The following is a 21,969-nucleotide window of genomic DNA, read 5'->3' on the forward strand; positions in this document are numbered from 1 at the left end:
CACGGCACAGGGGACACAATGGTGGGAGTCTATTACAGACCTCCCACCCAAAGTCCTGAGCTAGACCAGGAGTTTGCCCAGGAACTGGCTGAGGCAGCTTGCTCCAGGACCATGGTTGTCATGGGTGACTTCAATTACCCAGACATCTCGTGGGAGGATCGCTCAGCAAAATCTGAGCGGTCGCAGAGCTTCCTCTCGTGCGTGGATGACCTCTACCTGACTCAAGAAGTCTATGGGCCAACGAGAGGCAAAGCACTGCTCGACCTGGTGCTGGCTACTGGGGAGGACCTAGTCGGCGACCTAGTGATCGATGGGAAGCTGGGTGACAGCGACCACGAGCTGATCACCTTCACCATCCGCCGAAAAGCTGGCAAGTCAGTCAGCAACACGCAAGTCCTTGACTTCAGGAAAGCCGACTTTGACAAGCTCAGGAGGCTTGTCAGTGAGGCCCTAAGGGACTGTGACCGCAGGGAGAGGGGAGTTCAAGAAGAGTGGTTGCTCCTCAAGGGAGCGATCCTCAATGCACAAACTAAGTCTATTCCATCTCGGAGGAAAGGCAGCAAGAGGGCACAGCAGCCCCCCTGGCTCTCCAGGGACCAAGCAGACCTCCTGAGGCTAAAAAGAAAGGCCTACAAAGGATGGAGGATGGGAGTCACCTCCAAGGAGGATTATTCTGCACTGGTCCGGTCCTGTAGGGAGTAGACCAGGAAAGCCAAGGCTGCAACTGAACTCCAGCTAGCTTTGAGTATCAAGGACAATAAAAAGTCCTTTTTCAGATATGTGGGGAGCCGGAGGAAAAGCAGGGGCAACGTTGGACCCCTGCTGAACCAGATGGGGCAACTGACAACTGACGCCCAGGAAAAAGCCAACCTATTAAATAGGTACTTTGCGTCGGTCTTTCATCAGCCCCATGGGACGCCTGTGCCTGCTACAGGGCCGGGAAGTCCGGGTGAGGGTGATCCCCTGCCCTCCATTAATGCTGACTTTGTGAAGGAACATCTTGAGAAGCTGGATACCTTCAAGTCAGCCGGCCCTGACAAACTTCACCCCAGGGTACTCAAGGAGCTGGCGAGCATCATAGCCCAGCCTCTAGCGCGGATCTTTGAAAACTCTTGGCACTCTGGTGTAGTGCCCGAAGACTGGAAGAAGGCCAACGTGGTGCCTATCTTCAAGAAAGGGAGGAAAGTGGATCCGGCTAACTATAGGCCCATCAGCCTGACTTCTATCCCGGGGAAGATCTTAGAAAAGTTTATTAAGGAGGCCATCCTTAATGGACTGGCCGACGCCAACATCTTAAGGGATAGCCAGCACGGGTTTGTTGCGGGTAGGTCTTGCTTGACCAATCTCATTTCCTTCTACGACCAGGTGACCTATCACCTGGACAAGGGAGATGAGATTGATGTCATATATCTTGACTTCAAAAAAGCCTTCGATCTGGTGTCCCATGATCATCTCTTGGAGAAACTGGCCAATTGTCGCCTCGGGTCCCCCACGATCCACTGGCTGGAAAATTGGCTCCGGGGTCAGACCCAGAGGGTAGTAATTGATGGAAGTCACTCATCGTGGTGTCCTGTGACCAGTGGGGTCCCCCAGGGCTCTGTCCTTGGACCCATACCGTTCAACATCTTCATTAATGATGTGGACACTGGAGTCAGAAGCGGACTGGCCAAGTTCGCCGATGACACCAAACTTTGGGGCAAAGCATCCACACCAGAAGACAGGCGGGTGATCCAGGCTGACCTGGACAGGCTCAGCAAGTGGGCGGATGAGAATCTGATGGTGTTCAACGCCGATAAATGCAAGGTTCTCCACCTTGGGAAAAAAACCCCGCAGCATCCTTATAGGCTCGGTAGTGCTATGTTGGTTAGCACTATGGAAGAAAGAGACTTGGGGGTCATCATTGACCACAAGATGAACATGAGCCTGCAATGCAATGCTGCGGCTAGTAAAGCGACTAAAACGCTGGCTTGCATCCATAGATGCTTCTCAAGCAAATCCCGGGACGTCATTCTCCCCCTGTACTCGGCCTTAGTGAGGCCGCAGCTGGAGTACTGCGTCCAGTTTTGGGCTCCACAATTCAAAAAGGATGTGGAGAAGCTTGAGAGAGTCCAGAGAAGAGCCACGCGCATGATCAGAGGTCAGGGAAGCAGACCCTACGATGACAGGCTGAGAGCCCTGGGGCTATTTAGCCTGAAAAAGCGTAGGCTCAGGGGTGATCTGATGGCCACCTACAAGTTTATCAGGGGTGACCACCAGTATCTAGGGGAACGTTTGTTCACCAGAGCGCCCCAAGGGATGACGAGGACGAATGGTCACAAACTACTACAAGATCGTTTCAGGCTGGACATAAGGAAGAATTTCTTTACTGTCCAAGCCCCCAAGGTCTGGAACAGCCTGCCACCGGAGGTTGTTCAAGCGCCTTCATTGAACACCTTTAAGATGAAACTGGATGCTTATCTTGCTGGGATCCTATGACCCCAGCTGACGTCCTGCCCTTTTTGGCGGGGGGCTGGACTCGATTATCTTCCGAGGTCCCTTCCAGCCCTAATGTCTATGAAATCTATGAATTTGCTGCTGATACCTTAGTTGTCTCGGGTGTCGGATCTTCAGACAGAAGAAATGTAAGTTGGTTCCTAGCATTCAGTCTCCAACAACAGATTAAGCAGGTGCTAAAGAGATAACGTCAGAATCTCCTTCCAGGCCAGAATCATCACATCATTAACTCAACCAATTGCTACCAATCAGAGGGTGAGGAGGTACTGGAATATATTTTCTCAATCAGGCACCCTGTTTGAAAACCGCATGCATCTTTTACTGTAGTGAACTGTCTGAGTTTTTATTCTCTCTCTGCTTCAGCTGTAGTTGCCCTTTCCAGTGATCTATGTCAGGTTTCCTATCTAGCATAGTGATAGATAAAGGACAGCATAGGGAAAGACCATGGGAAACAGAGGCTTCTGACTTTCAGGTATTTAGATGAGGTACAGAAAAAGTGCTGCTTTGTAGATTGTTTTTGGTTAGGGAATAAGAGTGTGCTTGTCATAATATTAATATGTCTGCTACATATAATATAGTGTTTGATGGGACACACAAAACCCCCAGTATTCACTTATATCCCTCTTTCAGGTATCAAAGTGGTTTTGAAGGGCCACTTAAATTACATTCTTTCAATTTCAGTTTAAACATTCTAAAGAAATTCACATCTACAGCAATACATACAGACAGACAAATTCTATGTCATAATCTGGCCTCTTTGCACCACTCAGTTAGTACAAAGAGACCAGCACCTGTCTGCAATTTAAAAATAAAAAATATTTTTTTGAAAGAGTGGAATTTGCTGCTGATGTATAACCAGCAGAGCCCATACATACACCAACTGCATCCCTCTGCTATGCCTATCCTCCACCAAGGAAAGATCTTAGAGATACTACTACGAGCAACTACTTTGCTAAACTAGAAGCTATAACTAGATCTCTTGCCTCTCCATCTCTTGTGCTGCTAGGGTTCAGACACAGAGGAGTAAAACCCAAAGTATCTTCCCCCTAACAAGAATCTCTTTTCCCCTCCTGTCACTTGCTGTCTCAGAGAGCTGAACCAATTGTTCTCATATAGGAGGAAGAAATCCCATTCACCAGCTGGCCTTTAGAAAACTCAACCATATCTCTTCAAAACTGCAAGAAAATATCTCCGGAGGGAAAAAAAGATGTTGCTCTGAATTTTTCATAGGTCTCCACAAAAATTAAAGGAAGCGCTATAAATAAAAATTGTTGTTGGCATTGCAGTTTCCTCAAAGGAAAACTTAACTATATACACAGTGAAACATTGACAACAAATACAGGACAATATTCCTCCAGATCACATTGGCAAGTCTTCATGAAAGAGAGGGTGAATGCTGAAGTTAATATTGTGTAACACCACTGTCAGTCACAGCCTATCCTAGTGGGGACAATTTTAGCAAATTTTAAAAGTATTGTTACAAGTAATAGATTTATGGGCCAGGGAGAAGAGACACACTGAAGTATCTCAATTCAGGAACAGATATATATATACCTCTTCCCTTCCTCATAATCTTTCAGACTATAACAGAATCACAGAAAATTAGGGTTGGAAAGGACCTCAAGAGGTCATCTAGTCCAAACCCCTGCCCAAAGCAGGACCATCCCCAAGTAGATCATTCCAGCCATGGCTTTGTCAAGCCAGACCTTAAAAACCTCCAAGAATGGAGATTCTACTACCTGTCTAGGTAACCTGTTCCAGTGCTTCACCACGCTTTTAGTGAGAATGTTTTTCCTAATATCCAACTTAAACCTCCCTTGCTGCAACTTGTGACCACAGCTCCTTGTTCTGTCATCTGTCATCACTAAGAACAGTTTAGCTCCATCTTCTTTGGAACCCCTCTTCAGGTAGTTAAAGGCAGCTATCAAATCCCCTCTCAGTCTTCTCTTCTACAGACTAAATAAACCCAGTTCCCTCATCCTCTCCTCATAACTCATGTGCCCCAGTCTCCAAATCATTTTTGTTGCTCTCCATTGGATTCTCTCCAACTTGTCCACATTCTTTCTATAGTGGGGGGCCCAAAACTGGACACAGTATTCCAGATGTGGCCTCACCAGGGGCTGAATAGAAGGGAATAATCATTTCCCTCAACCTGCTGGCAACACTCCCACCAATGCAGCCCAGTATGCCATTAGCCTTCTTTATAACAAGAGCACATTGTTGGCTTATATTTAGCTTATTGTCCACTGCAAACCTCAGGTCCTTTTCTGCAGAGCTGCTGCCCAGCCACTCAGCCTCCACTCAGTACATCTCAAACCACTGTACTGATGCCTAGGATTATTCCATCCTAAGTGCAAGACTTTGCACTTGTCTTTGTTGGACCTCATGAGATTTCTTTTGGCCCAAGCTCTCAATTTGTCTAGGTCATTTGGGTAGTTCTCACTCACAGCCATAGGAAGCTAGACCCAGACTCTGTGCTGGTAAGTAGGGAGCGGGGAGGGGGGGCTGGAGGATCGGGGGGGATCAAGGGGGGACCCCCACCAGGCCCCATGCCCTGCCTGCTCCCTCAGCCCTCTGAGCCCCCCCCAACCCCCACCTGCTCTCCCAGCCATGTCAATGGCTGCCCCGTCTGGCCCCAGTTTCCCAGGGGTTTAAAAAAAAAAAGCCCTGCACTCACTGGTTGCTGCCAGGTGGGGGGGGTGATCCCTGCTGCCCCCCACTGCCCCATGCTATGTGGGGAGCTCTGCCATGAGCCCCACCCCCCATGGCTGCCTTACCCGGCCCCAGCTCCCAGTTCTTTTAAAAATGTCTTTAAAAATCCCGCACTCACTGGCTGCTGCAGAACCCATCAGGGCTTTTGGGGGCTCATGGCAGAGTCCCCCCAATGCAGTGCAAGGCATTGGGGGGCAGTGGGAAACAACGGGGACAGTGGGGATCACTCTCCCCCACTTGGCAGCATCCAGTGAGTGAGGGGCTTTTTCTGTTTTTTGGGGTTTGTTTGTTTTTTTTAAGAGCTGGGACTGGGGCGGTCTTCCCCCAGTTCCAGCCAACTTCCTCAGCATCCTCAGATGCATTGCATCTGGTGCCATGAACTTGTACATGTCCAGCTTTTCTAAATAGTCCCTAACCTGTTCTTTCACCACTGAGGGCTGCTCATCATCTCCCTAAACTATGCTGCCTGGTGCAGTAGTTTGGGAGTTAGCCTAGCCTGTGAAGACCAAGGTAAAAAAGGCATTGAGTACTACAGCCTTTTCTTCATCATCTGTCACTAGGTTGGCCTCTCCTATTCAGTAAGGGGCCTGCACTTTCCCTGACCTTCCTCTTGTTGCTGACATACTTGAAGAAAACCTTCTTGTTACCCTTCATGTCCCTTGCTAGCTGCAACTCCATTTGCATATTGGCCTTCCTGACTTCATCCCTGCATGCCCAAGGAATATTCTTATACTCCTCCCAAGGTGTTTGTCCAAGTTTCCACTTCTTGTAATCTTCCTTTTTCTGTTTAAGCTCACTGAAGTGTTCTCTGCGAAGCCAACCTGGTCGTTTGCCACACTTGCTATTCTTCTTGCACAACAGGATGATTTGTTCCTGAGGCCTCAGTAAGGTTTCTTTAAAATACAGCCAGCTTTCCTGGGCTTCTTTCCCCCTCAGACTCTTTAAAAAGCCCACCAAGGAGATCCTGCCCATCAGTTCCCTGAGGGAGTCAAAGTCTGCTTTTCTGAAGTCCTGGGTCCATAGTCTGCTGCTCTTCTTGCTTCCTTTTGTCAGAACCTCGAAATAGGCAGTGGAGTCCTCCAGGGCTTGGTCCTTGGGCCCACACTGTTCAATTTCTTTATCAGCTATTTGGACGACGGGGTGAAAAGCAACCTGTTCAAATTTGCTGATGATACCAAAATTTGGGGTGAGGTGGGCACGCTAGTAGGGAGGGAAAGACTGCAGAAAGACCTGGATAGGTTTCAAGGGTGGGCTAACAAAAACAGGATGTGTTTCAATATGGACAAGTGCAGGGTGCTGCACTTGGGTAGTAGTAACCAGCAGCACACTTATCAGATATGTGGGGAGCCGGAGGAAAAGCAGGGGCAACATTGGACCCCTGCTGAACCAGATGGGGCAACTGACAACTGACGCCCAGGAAAAAGCCAACCTATTAAATAGGTACTTTGCATCAGTCTTTCATCAGCCCCATAGGACGCCCATGCCTGCTACAGGGCCAGGAAGTCCGGGTGAGGGTGATCCCCTGCCCTCCATTAATGCTGACTTTCTGAAGGAACATCTTGAGAAGCTGGTCAGCCGGTCCTGACAATCTTCACCCCAAGGTACTCAAGGAGCTGGCGAGCATCATAGCCCAGCCTCTAGCACGGATCTTTGAAAACTCTTAGCACTCTGGTGTAGTGCCTGAAGACTGGAAGAAGGCCAATGTGGTGCCTATCTTCAAGAAAGGGAGGAAAGTGGATCCGGCTAACTATAGGCCCACCAGCCTGACTTCTATCCCAGGGAAGATCTTAGAAAAGTTTTTTAAAGAGGCCATCCTTAATGGACTGGCCGACGTCAACATCTTAAGGGATAGCCAGCACGGGTTTGTTGCGGGTAGGTCTTGCTTGACCAATCTCATTTCCTTCTACGACCAGGTGACCTATCACCTGGACAAGGGAGAAGAGATTGATGTCATATATTTTGACTTCAAAAAAGCCTTCGATCTGGTGTCCCATGATCGCCTCTTGGAGAAACTGGCCAACTGTCGCCTTGGGTCCCCCACGGTCCACTGGCTGGAAAATTGGCTCCGGGGTCAGACCCAGAGGGTAGTAATTGATGGAAGTCACTCATCGTGGTGTCCTGTGACCAGTGGGGTCCCCCAAGGTTCTGTCCTTGGACCCATACTGTTCAACATCTTCATTAATGATGTGGACACTGGAGTCAGAAGCGGACTGGCCAAGTTCGCTGATGACACCAAACTTTGGGGCAAAGCATCCACACCAGAAAACAGGAGGGTGATCCAGGCTGACCTGGACAGGCTCAGCAAGTGGGCGGACGAGAATCTGATGGTGTTCAATGCCGATAAATGCAAGGTTCTCCACCTTGGGGAAAAAAAACCCGCAGCATCCTTATAGGCTCGGCAGTGCTATGTTGGCTGGCACTATGGAAGAAAGAGACTTGGGGGTCATCATTGACCACAAGATGAACATGAGCCTGCAATGCGATGCTGCGGCTAGTAAAGCGACCAAAACGCTGGCTTGCATCCATAGATGCTTCTCAAGCAAATCCCGGGACGTCATTCTCCCCCTGTACTCGGCCTTAGTGAGGCCGCAGCTGGAGTACTGTGTCCAGTTTTGGGCTCCACAATTCAAAAAGGATGTGGAGAAGCTTGAGAGAGTCCAGAGAAGAGCCACGCGCATGATCAGAGGTCAGGGAAGCAGACCCTACGATGACAGGCTGAGAGCCCTGGGGCTATTTAGCCTGAAAAAGCACAGGCTCAGGGGGGATCTGATGGCCACCTACAAGTTTATAGGGGTGACCACCAGTATCTGGGGGAACGTTTGTTCACCAGAGCGCCCCAAGGGATGACGAGGTCGAATGGTCACAAACTACTTCAAGATCATTTCAAGCTGGACACAAGGAAGAATTTCTTTACTGTCCAAGCCCCCAAGGTCTGGAACAGCCTGCTACCGGCGGTGGTTCAAGCGCCTTCATTGAACACCTTCAAGATGAAACTGGATGCTTATCTTGCTGGGATCCTATGACCCCAGCTGACTTCCTGCCCTTTGGGCGGGGGGCTGGACTCGATGAGGTATACAAAATTTGTGATGTATAACTAAGATGACTTATGACAGTAGTTATCCCACAGATGCACGTGGAAATTAATTCTCTGCTATTCCAACATTTTAGCTCTGCTGCAAGTTCTATAGCAGAGGCAGCAACATTTAAGTCACTTTCTGGCTGCTAAGATTGTACCTTTAACTTCTTTACTTGGATTAAGTTTGTGTAAGGTTCCTCCTTTCAGCAGTCTCACTTGCATCAGGAAACCTGATTGAAAGTACTGATCAAACAGTATTACTTTTAACAATGCATTTAAAGCTCAATGGCAATGTCTACTGCATAGCAAATATTCAGTTCAATCAAAATGGGAAGCCATGAAGAAAATTTTAGCATAATAGATAAATTATTGCACAAGATTTACTCAGAAAAGTCATGAAAAAATACCATGTACAAACCAAATTTTATCCCTTTACATAAAAGACATTATTTTGAGATAGTATGTTATGAAACTTCATTTTAAATCTCTGAAGAAATAACATAAACTGCCATCTCTTACTAATGCAGGGAACACTTTAAAGTGCTACAATATGGGTACATGTTTGCCTCTGGCTCCTAATACAAGCTTCTTGAGATAAATATATATATTTAGGAAATGAGTAGCTAGAAATAGCAGAGTACCTATTTTAATTTAAAATTCTGAACATACTTATTAATCTTTGATCTTGTTGCTAGGGTTCCTCAGACACAAATTTGCTCCCTGAGTCCTGTCAAGTCCTGACATTTCATAAAAGGTAAATGCATGACTGCATAGTTTAGAACACAGGAGATGCTTTTCCAGAGCTGCTGGTTCAGTGCTGCTTTGAGATGCTCCAACCTTGTTGAAGTCTGTGGGGGCTAAGAGAGCTTAGCACTTCTCGGAACTGGGATATATGTTCAGTTTTGGAGACATTTAATTTTGCAGGCCTGTCAAAGAGAAATTTGTTTTGATACTGAGGTGGAGTGAAAACAGTTTAGCTAGTCGTTCAGAATATGATTTTATAGTGTGCATATCATGTTCATATAAACTTCTTCAGGACGAGGACCATATCTGTACACTCAGGTCTAAACAGCTCCCATCCTGATAGCAACCTCTGACTGAAACTATAAGATAGAAATAGGATAAGAAATTAAGAAAAAAAAGTGAACACCATTCAAAAGGGAGTTTACTGTATTACAGCACTGATTTCCCTTACAGAGACTGTAGTATTCCTTAATCTTAGGACAGGAAGAAACACTGAAGGCCAATGCCTGAGGTGGTCAAAATCTGGACTGTAATGATACCCAGAACATGTTCTTCTTTGGATACTGCAGGTCTTTCCAGCTATATTGATTTCTGTAGAACAGCTTTCCTTCAGAAACAGGTCTGGAAGGGAGAGCATGAAAAAAGTAATAATTTAGAGCATCAGTTTTTCAAGCCATGGTCTCTTTTAGCGATCTGCACACCACTCAGTAGAGGTCTGCAGAGAGGTGGCTGGTTAGGCAGTGTGGCTTTCCCCAACTGATTCTGCAGTTGTTCAGAGGCTTCATTGCAAAACCAGTTGAAATAAAGAAGAAAGCCTGCCTAAGCTGCCTAAACTAGAGGCCAAAGCTAACTAAGAGCAGGAGGACAGAAAAAAAAAAAAAACCTTACACATCAAAGCCATCAGTGGTACTAGAAATGTCAGCCACCAGATTAAGGCATGTGCAGGGGAGATGGAAGCAGAGAAGCTACTGTATGCAAAATATTAATTAAGAGCCAGTGAGGTTAAATAAAATGAAAAAAAAAAACCACCAAGCTGTTGTACCAAGCCAGCTAGACATCACCAGCTTCTTTCCTTTGCTTCTGCTTTGCTCTGTCTTTTGTCATCTACTGCAATACCCACAGAGTTACTCTTGCTAGACAGAAAGGATGAGGTGAGGGTGGAAAGGAAGGGAGAATCTCAAAATTCATTAACCTAAACTCTAGGATATTTAAAGAGACATGTCATGGAGTAAAGCTCTAATGAAGGTTAAAATGTGTTCTCTAGGACTAGGGATAGCCATTCAAAAAGCCTGAGCCTGAATTGATTGAATCTTTGCAAGTTAATTTAACCTGTAAAGCCTGAACTGATTTGGAGGTGGCTAAACATTCCCTTTTCATTCCAGAAATGCAGTCACATGCCTGCAGTGGCTCAGGCTAGATGCCAGAGGGGTGCTACAGCAGCCCTCTCTTCCCTTCCACAGTGTTGAGCTCAGGGGGGTGTGGCCAGGCCCCAACAGGATGCTCTAATTAGCCCAGCAGGGAATTGATAACACAGTGTTTATTACCCCTAACTCAGTGTTTATCACCCCATTAAGAAAACAACAGAGGGACATTACCAGCTACCTGCTGATTCTGCTTTTGTCACAGCGTCGACTGGAGCCAGCATTTGGTCTGCTAGCTAATACACAGACACTGCTCAGCAAGGCAGAGGGGAGGGGGGAATCCTGCTTAGGAAGGAGTGGTGACCAGAAAGGAGGGAAGCAGTCCACAAGTCTCTGCTGGAGCTCCAGCCAGGGAGCAGAGGGGCAGGGCCAGCTCTGCCATGAAGCAGAGAGCCCCACCCAGCCAGAGAGCAAGCCAGGATACTGGGAATATCTGGTTTAACTTAAACCAGCAAAGGATCTGGGAAAGACAGTGCTTAAACTGGTTTGACCAAAATCAGTTAAGTCTGATATTACATTCAACTAGGTTTATCTCAAACTGGTTTCGGCCATTTTCAAACTGGTTTATGTACACTGAACACCTGTTCTGTTACAGGTTTAAACTAGTTTCTGATCACTTACACAGGTTTATGTGTAATGTCTGTCCCTAGCATAGGAAAACAAGGAAAAAAAGCAGTGTGTTAGACACCAGGTATTTAAGAACAGACAATGTTCATGGTACCCCAAGATGAAGTCAATCCCCATTAAAATATAGAGGACAGTAAGTCACTGTCCCGAATTGATTTGGCGAGTCCGATTCAGAGATTTGGCTCCCACTCAATCGGCCAAATCTCCAAATCAAACAGGCCCCATCTCCTGCACGCTTTCACAGCCCCGTCAATGGCTTCCCCACCTGGCCCCTGAGTCCCAGCTCTTTAAAAAAAAAAAGCCCTGCATTCACTGGCTGCTGCCAGGTGGGGGGGGGCAATCCCCACTGCACCCCACTGCCCCGTGCTGCATGGGGGGACTCTGCCATGAGCCCCCATGCCCCACCCGCTCTTCCAACCCAGCCAATGGCTGCCCCACTCGACCCCAGCATCCCGGCACTTTTTTAATTTTATTTTTTAAAGCCCTGCACTCACTGGCTGCTGGCAAGCAGGGGGTGATCCCCACTGCCCCCCAATGCCCTGCACTGTGTAGGGGGCTCTGCCACAAACCCCCAGAAGCCCTAATGGCTGCTGCAGCAGCCAGGAAGTACGGATTGTTTTTTGTTTTTTTAAAGAGCCAGGACACTGGGACTGGGTGGGGCTGCCATTGATGGGGCAGCAGAGCGGGCAGGGGCTGGGGGGAGCTCAGGGAGGCTGGGGGAGCAGGCAGGGGATAGAGCCTGTTGGGGGTCCCCCTATAGTCCCCTGCCCCCTCCTCCACCCCCCCAACCTCGGCCACCTACTTACCGGCACGGAGTCTGGGTCCAGCTCCCTGCAGTGGCAACCGAGGACTATCTGAATCTCCAAATGTTCCCCGAATTGATTCAGACCTTTTTATTGGTCTCCCGATTTGATTTGGATTCAGACGTTCAGCCGCCGAATTGGGCTAAATCCCCTCCAAATCAAATTAGCACCCAAAGCTTCGCATAGCCCTAGTAAAGTATTCCTTTTGGAATCAAGTCAGAGTTTCTCCTTGCTAAGTAAGTCATTTGAATACTGGGTTTAGATTGCTGAGAGATAATCAGTTTATCTTCTCTGGTAATTTTTGGGTATTTAAAAGATATTCCAAAGAGGATGGGGGGTGAGAAGAGAACAATTAGTAACATGGACTCCATCCTGTCAGAAATAAGATCCCTGCTAAGTAATATGCATGTTACAGATTCCTAAATAAATGCTAAGTAGATCTCCAGAATTATTTGCATATTACAATCACCATCATGTGGTCTTCATGAATATTGATTACAATTTCAATGAAAAGTTAACCAATGAAATGAAATGAAAATCATTTCAGACTCTTATCCTAGTCATTCTTATATCAGCAGTAAACAAATAAGTAAGCCTTACTCTTGGTTGAATACTGCATTGTTCAAAGAAGGGTAGGTAGTGTCAAAATATTATTTTAACTTTTACAAGTCTTACATAACATTGCTGTTGAACAAAGTGACAAAGTAGAGTAAAAAATGCCATGTATTGAGATTGTCTGGAGTGAGAATTTGGGGATTAAGGTATAGTGGAGATTTTGGTTAGGTTATATAATGGCTTAGTAATAAATACATCTTCTTTTGAGGAAGCATTTTTACATGGTCTATTGGAAATGCTTTTCATTGGATTCATATTGTAAGTTACCTCTGTGCCCCCTGTGTATTTGAGGTCTCTCCTCTGCCTGTTCTGCCAATAGTTCATAGATTCATAGATTATAGAGTCGGAAGGGACCACAATGGATCATCGTGTCCGACCCCCTGCCCCTGGCAGGAAAGAGGACCGAGGTCAAGTGACCCCAGCCAGGTGACTATCTAGCCTCCTCTTGAAGACCTCCAAGCTAGGTGATAGCACCACCTCTCTTGGAAGCCCATTCCAGATCCTGGCCACCCTTACTGTGAAAAATTTCTTCCTAATATCTAACCTAAATCCACTCTTAACTAGTTTACACCCGTTATTCCTAGTCACTCCCTGGGGCACCTTAGTAAACAGCGCTTCCCCTATTCCCCATTGACCTCCCCTAATAAATTTATAGGTGGCCACAAGATCTCCCTTCAGCCGTGTCTTGTGAAGGCTGAAGAGATTCAGCTCTCTTAACCTCCCCCCATAGGGTCTATCACGAAGGCCACTAATCATGCGAGTGGCGCTCCTCTGAACTCTCTCGAGATTCCCCGCGTCCCTCAGTTCAGTGGAGCTTGTAGGTTTCTCTAACTGAGATGGAGAGATTGCTGGATTACTTTATTCCTTTTCATTTCAGGGTAGTTCTGTGATCTGCTTTATCTTTTTTTGATCCACAACGAGGTTGCAGAGCCTTATAACACTGTGGTTAGGGTGAATGCAGGACTACCATTCTTTCTCCTTTCCTAGGTGCTCCCAAGAGTCCCTGGGGCTCTGAGACATTCACAGCCATCAGCATAACCAATCCTATTAGCACATATTGACCCAAGAAGCTACCACTACTCTGTTAGGGCTTCCTTTTCTTCCTGATTCTGAAACTGACCCTGTCTACCACACAAAATGCAACAAAGGAATGAACTAACATCTTCATCTCCATCTCTTTAAGTCAGTCCTGAGCAATTCTTCAGATAAAAATATACGCTCTTATTGCCATTCCATCACTGATACACCTATTGCACCTTAGTCTCTTTGCTCTCTTTGCCTTCTGACTGACAGCATCTGGCTTAGCTATATAGAACAAAACTAACTTTGCAGCACTTGCTATAACCAGAACAGGATGCTAAAAACAAACTTTTACAGTGTGTCTTGCTTCCAAGTGGCTAATACGGGTGCATACTATGTGCTGTGCCTATCAATTTCCACCAATCAATGTGCAAGCATCAGACATATTCTGCATTTTACCCAGATTTTACTCTTTCTCTCTCTTTCCCTCATATATGCATTTGTCCTGCCTGTCTTAGAAAAGAAACACTAGCAACAAAACCTAATGAGCTACCACTCTTTTCATCCCTCAAAATGTACATTTGATAGTATTTTAGAGACAGTCCAAGCAAGGATTAATATTCTATACAGTATCACTGCTATCTAGAGACAGATGGAAGAGGGGAAGAGGGAAGGAATCTGTTAAAATGAGGTCTCCATGTGGGTTTTTTCCCCTTCTTCTTTATCTTTTAATCAATGTTAAAATAATTTTTTACCTTGCTGTAATGTAGCACAGCAGACTAAGTCTCCAGCAAGAGATGCCTCAACAAATACTATTTTAATAAGGCAGTGAGATATATATCAGTAGGACAGCATAGATCAGTGGTCCTCAATCTCCTTAGACTCAAGGCACCAGAAAGTGTTAGCTCTTAGGTTTCACTTATTTCTTCACTATGGAAAAGTATAATAGAGCAATTCTTCTATTGCAAAGAACTCAGAAAGACCACCACAGGGCGGGATGTTTTAGACAATCTGGATTTCTATTTGGGTTTATCTTGTGAATCATATATACCTGTTTGTTTGCACAGCTAACAGTGCTAATATTGCATGGCACCCTGTGGCAACCTTAAAAGGATCTCACAGCACCCCAATGTGCTATGGCATCTTGGCTGAGATCATTGGCGTAGATAGATAACATCCTTAAAACTTCTTCCATAGGATCTGTGAACTGGTATGAATTCATTATATGTAAAATTCCTACCTCCTCACACCCATGTATGCAGCCTCGGTTTTAATTTAGCAACTGTGATGGTGCCCAGTGATGCTGCTTTGATTGCTTACCATCACAAATGCTCTTAGCCTCCTGCTAAAGCACCCAAATAGCTTGGGAAGAGCATGATAAATCTTGTGTGCTTTTTAAGAGAGATGGAAATCATGGAATCTATGACCCCTGCTATCTTTTTGTTTTAACAGACATACTATTACTAAAAAAAAAAGAGACATAAAATATTCAGTATTCAATCTGCATTCAAAGATGATTTTTCTGGAAAAATTCCTAAGGGTTTTATTCTGACAGCGTCTCACATATCACAATGTGATAATTATGCATACAGTAGATTTTTTTTAATGCTGATCTTTGTTCACAGTGGGTACATCTATACGTGCAATTGGCACGTAGTAATAAACTCTGGCACAGTTTGCACCAGAGTTTATTTCTCCTGGGCACAGTGTTTAGATGTGCACCCAGGACTGCAGCCCATTAAGCCAGGTTGGAGCAGCCCCAGCTGGCAGAAAGTTGGGGGGAGGGAGGGAGGGGGTCAGCCTGCCAGTCTGGGGCTGCTCCAACCTGGCTTAATGTGAGCTACAGAGAGGCTGGCTGGGCCATGAAGGTGCTACAGCACAGGGCTAGCTAGCAGCCCCACACTAGCACCCTTGTGCCCCAGCCAGCCCTGGTCACTGTTAATGTGCGTGTTTCAGTGCACATAACTACTCAGCTGTAGGATAGTGCTTGTCTCGGACAGTACTATCCCACAGCAGAGTTAATTAATTTACTGTGCTGTAATAAGGGCAGATGTGTAGACGGTGATGCTTTACTGTAGAGCTAATTAGTCAGCTTCGCAGTAAAGCACATGTGTAGATGCACCCACTCTGGGTAATAACAAACTTCTGATATGATACAATTCTTTTAACAACAATATCCTTTTTTCTCCTGCAGCACATAAAATTTGTCTCTATATTTATTCTCAGAAGGGCTTTTATTTGATTTGATTTTGAAACTGATACTAACTTTTCTGTAGAGAAAGAAACAGGAGAAACACCAGCTGATCCTTAAAGAGGAGAAATTACATCAGAATCATTCACTGGCTTCAAAAAGTAATTTAAGTACAATGTATCTAGAAGACCATTGTTTTTGAAGATAACATGAAAACAGTAGGGCACTGGTGCTAAATACTTCATTAGCTGGCAATTCATAATACTAAACTGACACAAACCTTTGGATTTCTTCCACAGGACTTTTGATTCTGAATTCAAATGTTTCTGCCATAAGGAAAGCACCTGTTACAATCATACTGCAATCGACTAGGGTATCTCAGAAAGATACAGGGAGGGATGAGTCTCTACTCTGCTTTTTCTGGTTTTTATTTCTTGGACTGATCATCAGTTTATCACCACATCGGAGATTACACAGATTTCTAAGGAGGAGGTAATGCAGTTTTTATTTAGCAAGTCTTTAGGCCTGATTCTTATCTCTTTCAAACATACTTACATGAAATCAGTATCAGGCCTTTTCTACCTGATTTTTAAACATTTGAATCCCTTGTTTGAAAGCATGTGACTTGAAAGGCAAAGATTCCCCCAGGAGGGAAACTGTTGCCAGAGCTCTTTAAATAGAAACACATGAAAAGCAGAGTCTTCCTTTTGACTCTTAGCATGGTGCCTTAATGGCAACTGCCTCTGGCCTTCTCAGGGCTCTAGCTTGTTCATGTAGGTACCTCCAGCATTTTAAAGGGCTGGTGCTGCAGCATAGAGAGTATGTTTTGGCATGAAGAAGGACTTTTTCTGCATCAAACGTTTTCTCATGAAAAGGGATCTGCTTTTGCCCAGAAACTCAGTAGGCGGCTTGCTTGCTTCTTCCCTATTTCTTTCTAAGGAGAAAAGAGTATTCTGAAGCGACCCTCTAATGAACCCATGCAAAGGTTTGCCTCAACTATATTAGTAGACAAGGAAGTTCACAAATAATCTAGAGAAAATCTTTATTATTATGACAGCTCAGAAATAATTTTATGAGATGGGAAGTGATATTATTCAACTAAGTTACCTGAATGAGAAATTCCCTTGCTTTCCTGGACAATGAAAATTTCCAGAGAGATGTGTTAGCAATGAACAAGACAGAAACCGACAAACTATAGGAAAAGAAAAGCATACTGGTGTGTGCTGTGAGTGGCCTTGGTCCACAAATGTATGCCACACTACACTAGCTCCTGTCACACCTTGATTACAATGTTCAAATTTCAGATCTGACACAAAGACAAACTCTTATCTGCTTTCCTTTTGATGGTCTTGTATGAGAGTCAGGGCAGGCAGTTGGAATACATATGTGTTTTGGAAAACAATTGTTCTTGCTTTTAATTGAAAATTGGAAGGCATGTATTATAATGCAAAGAAGCAGCTTAGCTAGGGAGTGTGACAGGGAGCCAAAAGAGCACCTAGTTTAGAAACTTGCTTGGGTCAGAGACCCCAAGGGAGCTGGCCAAACCTAACGCTGCCTTGCCTGGGTCAGAGACCCATGGGGAGTTGGGCAGACCAAGAGCTGCCTTACCTGGGTCAGAGACCCCAGGGAGCTGTCATAAGAGAAAGGGCCATGGATCCCAGAGCCTGAGAGGGCAAAACCAGAATCCAAGAGGGCAAGATCAGAGGCTGAACTTTGAAACAGTGAGACCAAAGGACCAAGGGGCCCAGAGCCCAAGAGGTCGAGACCAGGGCTGGAGCCCAGGAACCAAGGTCCGGGGCAGCGGACCTCAACTGAGGGGTACGGCCAGAGTAAGAAGAACAAGGCTGGAAGGTTGGAGGCCTGAGGGGCCAAGTGTCATGTCCCATCCGAACTGATACTGAGTGACACCCACAAGCCATTGGTGTGGCTATGGGGGAGGCCCCTAAGGCAATTTAGTGCTTAAGAGCAAGACTAGTGCCCACTGGGCATGTGAAGCACAAGGCAGCTGAGGGACAGAGGCTCACTTTAAGGCTCTGGGACAGCCTCCCACAATACTATAAACTCCATTGAGGCATGACAGGCTAGGTAGAAAAGGAAGGATACTCTGAGGAGCCGGAGTGGGCCAGCAGATGTTTGGCTACTGGGGGCAGCACAGCTGGCCTTAGGGCCAGGCCCTGCTACAGAGGGTAGAACATTGACAGCCTTTTGTAGTGGGGGTGGGGGAAACAATCCTTTGAAAAACCTCAACAGTCTCGGTAAATATGCTTGTTTCTTTATACACCAGTGACAATGACAAATAAATATGAAAATTGCATCTGCTACACTACATAATGCTTCTACTGTGTGTCTTAGGATTCCAGATAAAAATCAATGAGCATCTCCAAAAGCATCCATTACTGGGGAAAAATGGTATTTAATGTTCCATCTGGAGATGCTTTGTAACTTCCTCTCACTGATTTGAGGGAACTAGATTTCTTGCCTGCTAGGTTTATTTTCTATTAACTACACCACCTCTTATAAAATGAACTGTAATTGTTTGTGCATTTCATTTCCTACTAAATCGCATACATATGCATCATAGCTGGCCTGTTTTCATATACTAATAACAAAAAAGTATCCATGTTATGTTTTAAGGAAGAAAAGGTACATGTTATCCAAAATGCATGCCTGAAAATCAGTATTGACTGTCCCTTGAAAAATAGGAGTTTGGTTACTAAGACTAAGCTTTATCTGGATCCAGATCTATATCTAGTGATTTCTCATGTTTCTAAATCGTAACCGTATCTTCTCATGAAGCAGCACTAATGCAGTTTGGAAGAGAAAAAGAAAAGCATTAAGGGCAATTCGGCTCTAAGCTGAAATCTGATTCTGCCTAACCACCTTCACAACAATCAGCCCAGAAAAAGTTTGCTCTGTATTATGCAGATGGTGGCATGGAATAAAAAAAATTACCTTTTTCTTTTACCAAAAAAAAAAATAAAATAAAAATCACATAATTAAATCATGCTTCTGAATATATTTTTCCTCCATAATATTGCACTAATTAGTCCTAAACCATCAAAAAAGCTGCATGTTTTAAAGGGGCAAAACAACTGCAATTTAATACATTTTACTTTTGCACAAACATAGCAGAAAACACTTATTATGGTAGTGCCTGTTTCCTATATGATTTTCTTAAAATTTGCTGCAAAGCTAGCTTCTCTAATACTCTTAAGTTAACATAAAAATAACCCAAAACATTATCTTACAGCATGAATTTAGAAGGGCTAAAAAAAAAAGCAATTTATAAGATTTGAAATGTATTCCCTGGCAAAACACCTGCTCCACCTATATGAGTCTCCATGTTTTTCTCTCCTGCTTTTTACGCATGAAACTACATTCTGAAACTAGCCTCTACCCTGCTTTCTGCCTTACATCAAACTAACATGGCTAACTCTGTCTCATATCTTCTTGGTCATTTTGCCTTCATGTTTTATACTAGTGGAGAACAACCTTCTTGGCAGGCATGCCATAAAATAAGCCTTGGGCCTTCCCCAGGTACCACTATGATCCCCTTTCCCTACCTGATCTCCTGCTCTGCTTTCTGCACCTTGCCCTTTGCTCCCTGGGTAATTTGCTGCTCTGTTTTCTGCTCCCTGCTCAACCTGCTAATTTGCCTTCTGCTCACTCTCTGAACTGCCACGTGTCAAACATGAAGGCTTCCCATGCCACTTGTAGCACCCATGCCACTTGTTGGCCACTCCTGCTCTTATACTGTTTCTCCTGTCTTAGTATTTTTATGTCCTTAGACTACTATTCTAAAAACACTTGCCCATACCTAGTTCAGTCTGTTGCTGGTCGTAGATATGTAAAGTTTCAATAAATGTTTGCAAGACTAGGGCTTCAGCTTGTAAATTCTTTGGATTACAGACCTCACAAGATCCCAGTCATGGTCAAAGCTTTTGGGCTATATTGCAACAATACAAATACAAACTCATGCACTAGCCAAAATGGGGAATAAGCTGCAAAAACACAAAGAAACATCTATGTTTAAGCAACACTGACCCACAGATTCTTTGAGGGGAAAACTTCTTAAATAGTAACATAAAATAAATCCATCTTACCATAAATTCCTGTTGAAATACAGGGGAATGCCTGTAAAACACAAACAAATAAATAAGTGGATTTTTGTTTTTCAAATGCTTATCAAAACTAAGAATATTTTAAATGCCTACTTATTACCATTACAAGATGCAATATCCAAGTCTGGACAAGAGAACTATACCAGAGATCAATATTTTAATACACACTATAGGAACTGAGAAACACAATCTATGGATGGTCATTGTCGTCACTGCTAATGCTAGCTTTCTCCTCAGTGGCTGCATCTATACACATGCTTAACTGTGAGTAGACTAATTAGCTGTGAAGTAAGCATCGTTGTCTACACGTGTACATATTTCACTGTTAGGGTGGCTAGGATCTGGAACCAACTTCCTAGGGAAGTGGTCCTCGCTCCTACCTTGGGTAAATTAAAAAAGAAGTTGAACACCTGTCTGGGATCATGTGATTCCAGCGTGTGCTCCTGCCAGTGGCGAGGGGTCAGACTAGATCATCTGTTCAGGTCCCTTCTGACCCCAAACTACTACGAAACTATGAAACCATAAAATAGTACGGCTGAGGACAGTACTATCTTACTGTGGGGTAATTAACTGTGATTAAGTGCATGTGTAGACACTGATTGCAGGCATACATTGTGCCCAGGCAGCCGGTAGCCAGACTCCTGCCTGCCACCTAGCCGCACAACTCCGTACTTTCAGCACCCTCATTCCCCAGGCAGCCCCTCTGCTGCCTGATGCCACCACCCAGAGCCTGACCTGATCCCCCATGCTCCCTGCCAGCCTAGTCCAAGCAGGGCAGGAGTGGCTCTGGCATAAACTGTTCCACCCCAGCTCAAATTGCTACTGTCCTGGGTGCACATGTAGATGCTGTGCCTGGGTATAGTTTACTTCAGCTCAAACTGCTCCAGAGTCTAATGCTTTGAAATCATTATACATGTAGATGCATCCAATGGGCACATCTACACTAAATGTTTACTACGGAGTAGACTAATCAGCTCCTCAGTAAATGTCTTGCATCTATACCTGTGCCCCTATTAGGGCACAGGAAACTAATCAACTCTGCAGCAGGGTAGTACTTGTAAATACAAGTACTACCCTGCTGCGGAGTTTTTAACTCCGTAACACCACACATGCAGATGCTGATGGGGCTGGCTGAGGCATGAAGGTACTTCAGTGCAGAAGCTAGCCCTGCACTGGACGGAGCACCCTCGTGCCCCAGCCAGCCCCACTGCAGCACACTGAGCCAGGTCGGAGCAGCCCCAGGCTGGCAGGCTGACCCCCTGGGTCCTTTGCCAGCTGGGGCTGCTCCAACCCAGCTTCACATGCTCTGGTGCCAGGTACACATGTAAACATAGCACCCAGCAGCAATCAATTCTGGTGTACTAAGTACTAGAATATATTGCTTCGCTTTAATAGCATGTGTTGATGCACCCAGTGAGAAGTAGAGTAATGCTAACAGCACTCTAGCTAGTCTTAAGCATGTTATTTAGAAATGGGCAGCGATGAACCTGACAGAACATTGTTTTAAGTTCACTTTTGTCAATTAAGGAAACTATAAGCAGCACTAGAAACAAACCATCCAAATATTCACAGGGAAGGAGGACCCCAAAACCAGCAAGTAGACAGGATGGATTAGCAGAACAATCACTGCCAGATGCATAGACCTTGTAATGGCTGCAAGAAAAGGGAAGGGCAGAGTATCGGATTCCAGCCAGACTTGTGGTATTTTATTTACTTTACAGAGTGCAAACTGGGGAGAAAAAAACCAGCTTTGCCTCCAGAAAACTGGGTTGGATGATAAAAATAAAAGCAGACATCTATTACCTACGGAATAATGTGAGGGGGAAGCTACTAAGAAGATGATTCTAGTTAGGTAAGAGATTGTGATAAAAGATTCTATGATATTGCGCTGAGATCACCAAAAGACCCACCTTAACTAAAAGTAATGAAAGTGTCCCCGAAACAATGTTATGATCTCACATCTCATAGGTATATTGCTTTAAGGAACAAATGGATGTAGTTTATCTAACCTTTTTTATAATCTCTAGTGATTACAAAAGTGAAAGAATTAGCAAAATGTTTGGACGATGCAGGCATGATGGTCCAGAAAAATGCAGGATGTTTGTGGGTGATTTTTTTTTTTTTTTGGACCAACAGTATAGCTGAG

At 45.0% G+C, this 21,969-nt stretch overlaps 1 protein-coding gene across 3 annotated transcripts in view; it reads right to left on the reverse strand.

The window, feature by feature from the left end:
- MACROD2 (mono-ADP ribosylhydrolase 2) overlaps positions 1 to 21,969 on the reverse strand; it is a 1,573,191-nt gene that overhangs the window by 484,835 nt on the left and 1,066,387 nt on the right. For all 3 annotated transcript variants that reach the window (XM_059720129.1, XM_006260833.4, XM_059720128.1), the window contains exon 7: positions 19,806 to 19,836. In XM_059720129.1, the coding sequence (XP_059576112.1) occupies positions 19,806 to 19,836 (31 nt within the window). The remainder of the gene's footprint in view (positions 1 to 19,805; positions 19,837 to 21,969) is intronic.

This window comes from Alligator mississippiensis, chromosome 1 (genome assembly GCF_030867095.1).
Source record: "Alligator mississippiensis isolate rAllMis1 chromosome 1, rAllMis1, whole genome shotgun sequence".
Lineage (NCBI taxonomy): Eukaryota > Metazoa > Chordata > Crocodylia > Alligatoridae > Alligator > Alligator mississippiensis.